The sequence below is a fragment of the Dasypus novemcinctus genome, chromosome 27, assembly GCF_030445035.2.
Source record: "Dasypus novemcinctus isolate mDasNov1 chromosome 27, mDasNov1.1.hap2, whole genome shotgun sequence".
Classification (NCBI taxonomy): Eukaryota; Metazoa; Chordata; class Mammalia; order Cingulata; family Dasypodidae; genus Dasypus; species Dasypus novemcinctus.
Window position 1 is genome coordinate 43,696,619 of NC_080699.1, and position 6,000 is coordinate 43,702,618.

The 6,000-nt window shown below is 40.7% G+C and overlaps 1 protein-coding gene across 1 annotated transcript in view; it reads right to left on the reverse strand.

The window, feature by feature from the left end:
* OPCML (opioid binding protein/cell adhesion molecule like) overlaps positions 1–5,697 on the reverse strand; it is a 1,279,663-nt gene extending 1,273,966 nt beyond the window's left edge. Inside the window, exon 1 of the mRNA XM_058289337.2 lies at positions 5,529–5,697. Coding sequence (XP_058145320.1) covers positions 5,529–5,658 — 130 coding nt within the window. The 5' untranslated portion in view covers positions 5,659–5,697. The remainder of the gene's footprint in view (positions 1–5,528) is intronic.
* Between the last annotated feature and the right edge of the window lie 303 nt (positions 5,698–6,000).

A 6,000-nucleotide genomic window follows, 5' to 3' on the forward strand; every position in this document is an offset into this window, starting at 1 on the left:
AAAACTGTTACAAGGGACAAAGTTTGCCATTATATTCTGATAAAGGGGACAATTCAACAGGAAGATGTAACAATTATAAATATATATACACATAACTGCAGAGCCCCAAAATATATGAAGCAAATACTGACAGATTTGAAGGGAGATATTGACAGTTCCTCATTAATACTAGGAGACTTCAACACATCACTCTCAATAATGGATAGACCATCTAGCCAGAAGATCAATAAGGAAGTACAAGACTTGAATGATACACTAATGAACTGGGCATAACAGACATATATAGAACACTGCATCAACAAAAAGAGAATACACATTCTTCTTGAGTGCACATGAATCATTCTCCAGGTCAGACTGTATATATTGGGTGACAAATTAAGCCTCAATAAATACAAAAAATATTGAAATCCTGCAATGTATATTCTCCTACCAGAACGGAATGAAGCTAGAAATCAATAGCAGAATGAAAAATGGAAAATTCACAAATACATGTATAATACAACATGCTCTTAAATAACCAGTGGATTAAAGAAGAAATCAAAAGTGAAATTAGGAAATATCTAGAGGCAAAGGAAAATGAAAATACAACTTACCAAAAGTTGTGGGATGCATCAAAGGCAGTGTTGAGGGGGAAATTTATAGCTCTAAATGGTTACATTGAAAAAGAATAGACTTCAAATCAGAGACTTAGCCTCAAACCTAAAAGAACTAGAAAAAGAACAGCAAACTAAGTCCAAAGCAAGCAGAAGAAAGGAAATAACAAAGATTAAAGTTACATACCAAACAGTACAATATATAGAACACAAACAATAGAGAATCATCAAAACCAAAAGTTGGTCCTTTGAAAAGATCAAAAAAAACTGACAAACAGCTAGATTGAAAAAAAGAGAGAGAATAGAAATAACAGAAATAAGGACTAAAAAGGGGGATATTACTACTGACCCCACTGAAATAAAAAAGGACAGTAAGAGGACACTAAGATCAAGTGTATGCCAATAAATTAGATAAGCTAGATTAAATGGACAAATTCTTAAAAACACACAAACTACATAGATTGACTCAAGGAGAATCAGATCTCAATAAACCAATTACTATAGAGATTGAATCAGTCATCAAAAACCTCCCAATAAAGAAAAGCCAGTGACCAGATAATTTCACAGGGAAATTCTCCCAAACATTCCAAGAAGACCTAATCTCAATTTTGCTCAAATTAATCCAAAAAAATTGAAGAGAAGGAAAAATGCCCTAAATCCTTCTACGTGGCCAACATCACCCTCATACTAAACTGGATAAAGATAACTCAGGAAAAGAAAACTACAGGCCAATATCTTATGAATATATCTGTAAAATTCTTCATCAAAATGCTAGCAAACTGAATCCAACAGCATATTAAAAGAGGCATACCCCTTGATCAAAGGGGATTTATCCCTGGTACAAAGATTGTTTCAACATAAGAAAATCAACTAATTTAATACACCACATGAACAAAATGGGGATAAGAAACACAAGGTTATCTCAATTGATTCAGAAAAGTCATCTGATAAAATACAGCATCATTTCTTTTCTCTCTCTCTCTTTATTGTTTTTTAAATGTTACATTCAAAAAATATAAGAGGTCCCCATATACCCCCCACTCCCCTCCCCCTTCTCCTCCCGCATCAATGACCTCTTTCATCATCGTGGCACATTCATTGCATTTGGTGAATACATTTTGGAGTGCTGCTGCACCACATAGATAATGCTTTACATTGTAGTTTATACTCTCCCCCAGTCCGCCCAGTGGGCCATGGCAGGACATACAATGTCCAGCATCTGTCCCTGCAATACCATTCAGGACAACTCCAAGTCCTGAAAATGCCCCCACATCATACCTCTTCTTCCCTCTTTCTACCCTCAGCAGCTACCGTGGCCACTTTCTCCACATCAATGCTACAATTTCTTCTATTACTAATCACAATAGTTCCATAGTAGAGTATCAGTAAGTCCACTCTAATCCATACTCTATTCCTTCAGCCTCTGGACCCTGGGACGGTTATGTCCACTCCACCTCTGTATCGAGAGGAGACTTAGATTCCACATGGATGATGGATGCAATACTGCTGCTTGCAGTTGTAGGCACTCTTGGCTCCCTGGTGTGGTGGTTGACCTTCTTCACCTCCCTGTTAGCTGGCCAGGGTAAGTCCAATAAACCAGAGGGTAGGAGTAGCAAGTCTGCTGAGGCTCAGGGTCTGGCTGTCACATGGACAATCCAGAGATTCAGGTCTCCTGAGTATTGACCAACCCCGGCACCAACCACAGATTCAGTAAAAGTAACAGAAGAGGCGTGTGTAGAAAGGTCACATCTGAGTTCAACTCCATCACACTCAGGAGCACAAACTCCAAACTAGGGCCAACTGACATGGCACTGAACTCCAGAGCCATCTGCCATGACCCTAGAACCTGTGTGTCTCTGTAGCCCTCAGGAGAACCAGTACCTGGGGTTGTATCTACTTTAGCTGTCTCTGGGACTCTGCTGAGGCATAAGTGTGTAAGTGCGACCCCTCTGATGACCTCCCGACTCTTTTTTGGAAACTCATAGCCCTTTCTTGATTAAAAAAACAAACACTTGGAACAGTAGGAATACAAGGAAACTTCCTTAACATGATAAAGGGCATATATGAAAAGCCCACAGCTAACATATTACTAAATGGTGAAATACTAAAATTTTCCCTCCAAGATAAAGAACTAGAAAAGGATAACCACTGACACCACTGTTATTCAACATTGTACTGGAAATTTTTGCCAGAGATATTAGGCAAGAAATGTAAATAAAAGACATCCATATTGAAAAGGAAGAAGTAAAACTTTCCTTATTTCCAGATTATATGATCCTTTATACAGAAAATCCTGAAAAAAAAAACACAAGAAAGCTCCTAGAGCTAATAAATAAATTCAGCAAACTGGCAGGGTACAAGATCAACATCCTCAAATCAGTAGTGTTTCTATATATAAGCAATAAGCAAGAACATGTGGAATAAATCAAGGATGTAAAGGATTTATACCCAAAAAACTGCAGAACATAGCTAAAGGAAATGAAAGAAGACTAAATAAATGGAAGGACATTTGTGTTCATGGATTGGAAGACTTTAATATTGTAAAGATGTCAATTCTACCTAAAACAATTTCAGACTCAAAGCAATCCCAGTCAAAATTCCAACAGCTTCTTTTCAGAAATAGAAAAGCCAATCATCAGATTCATATGGAAGGGTTAAGAGTTCCTGAATAGCTGAAACCATCTTTAAAATTAAGAATGAAGTTGGAGGACTCACACTTTTTTATCTTAATACTTATTACAAAGCCACAGGAATAAAAACAGCATGTAGTGGTACAAGGACAGACACATAGACTAATGGAATACAACTGAGAGCTCAGAAGTAAACCCTCACATTTATGGCCAATTAATTTTTGACAAAGTGGCAAGGTCCACTTAGTTGGGAAATATTATTATCTTCAACAAATGGTTATGGGAAACTAAGATCTGTAAATGTTGCACTATAGTTAATAGTATAAGAATGCTTTGTGAATTACAACAGCTGTATGACACTAATACAAGGTCTTAATATTAGAGTGGTATATGGGGAAAATGCATGTAGTGTAAACTATGGATGCTTGCTAATAATACTATTTTAATAGTCCTTCATCAACTGTAACAAAAAATAGCACAATTCTAAAAAGTGTTATATTCAATTGTAGCAAATGTTACACATCAAAATACAAGGGGTTTATGGTGGGATAGGATATGGGAATCTTGTATTTTATGCATGACTGTTGTGTAAAACCACAATTCTCTAATTAAAAACAAATGACAAGGAAGCAGATGTGGCTCAAGTGATTAAGCTCCCACCTACCACATGGGAGGGCCCTAGGTCAATTCCTGGTGCCTCCTAAAGAAGACAGCAAGCTGGCAGGCACAGCAAGCTGACACAACAAGATGACGCAACAAGACACACAAGGAGAAGAATAATGAGAGATAAAACAGCAGGGAATTGAGGTTCCTGGTGCCTCCTAGATAGCACAAGCAAGACAGCGAGTTAACATGATGCACAGGTGCAGCAAGCTGACACAAAGAGATGATGCAACATGAGACACATGAAGACAAACAGGACGATGGACTTGGCCCAGTGGTTAGGGCGTACGTCTACCACATGGGAGGTCCACGATTCAAACCCCGGGCCTCCTTGACCCGTGTGGAGCTGGCCCATGCACAGTGCTGATGCGCGCAAGGAGTGCCCTGCCACACAGGGGTGTCCCCGCGTAGGGGAGCCCCATGCGCAAGGAGTGCGCCCCATAAGGAGAGCTGCCCAGCATGAAAGAAAGTGCAGCCTGCCTAGGAATGGTGCCACACACACAGAGAGCTGACACAACAAGATGACACAACAAAAAGAAACACGGATTCCCCTGCCACTGACAACAACAGAAGCGGACAAAGAAGACACAGCAAATAGACAGAGAACAGAAAACCGGGGGAGGGGATGAAGGGGAGAGAAATAAATAAATAAATAAATAAATAAATAAATAAAACATAATGAAAGACACAACAAGAGCAGGGAATGGAGGTGGCTCAAGCAATTAGGCATCTCCCTCCCATAATTGGACGTCTCAAGTTTGGTTCCTGGTGCCTTCTATAGAAACAAGGAGACACAGCAAGTGCAAATAATGAGGGAGGGGGACTGGAAAAATAATTAAATAAAATAAATCTTTTTAAAAAAGATAGCTGGGAAGTGGTACTAAATCTGACACATAAACATCGAAGATTACATACCTTAGTGCAAAGGCCACTCACTAATCCAAATCAGAAGAGAGAGGAGAATTTCCCACGTTTCCCCATTACATATATTTAGTCCCTGCTAGAAAAGAGGCCACGGGTGGGCCCTTGGTAAATGGAGCTTCCTAGGTCTGCCTTTAACAACCGAGGGAGCCATCAATCTCAAGCCTGCTCAACTGGCAAGACTGAAGGTTCTCCCTAATTCAGATGGTTTGGAGATGCTGGACTCTGGAAATAAGCTTTCCCCACCAGGGCACTCCACTCAGCTCTCAGCCTTACGTCTTTCCAAAGCATTAAGCAGCCTCCAACTTGAGAATCCTGCCGCCGGTGACATCTGTAACATCTGATATCATTTACAAGACACTGCAGGGGTAAAAGAGGGCTTTTTTGATCAAGTATATAAATAATTCTGAGATAGAAATTAAGTTAAAAAGGACTTTAAGAAAAACTAAATGAATTTTCAGGATCTGGCTTTCCCAGCCACGCTGCTGTGTGGAAATCTATTTCAGGTAGCGGCAGAGGTCATTTTGAGCAGTTAACACCAGAAATGAAATGCTATGGGGAATGGTGGGACAAAGAGGCAGCTTCAGGCTGTTCAGATGCCCTGTGCAGCGTGGAGCCTAATTATACTCTGAATGCTCTTAGTGTTAAAAGCGAACGGGAGCGGACAGGCAGTATGAGTCTGTTCAGGAGGGAAAACCCCTGAATTTCCAGAGCCACTCACCAGGACCAAAGACACACATGCCCGTCTTCTGCCGAGACCCTCCAGACGTTCTTCTTCTCATGTCATTCCCCTTTGGCAGCATGGAGAAAGATGATGCCTGATGCTTTGTCTTTTCAAAATCAACGTCCATGCTAGATAAAGTAATGAAGAGTCTCAGCTTCTTTCTAAAATTTGCAGAAGCTGCCACCAGACCTTTGGCACCCTCAAGGACTCTGTCCCTCTCACCAGCTCCTCCCAGCTCGGACTCTGCCTTCCACAGCAACCCTCCTGGGAGTCACAGGTCTACCGCCCGAGGCTGCCTGGCTCCACGGACTGTAAGAAGAGGTACCTAGGAGTCACGAAGCCCAAGCCTTTACCCCACACCCACAAATCATTCTCAGCTGCATGAATTGAGCAGAAGCAGCAATATAGAGAATGTACAAGGCATTCCAAAATTTCTCATTCCATACCATCCCACCCTGAGCAGGATGCA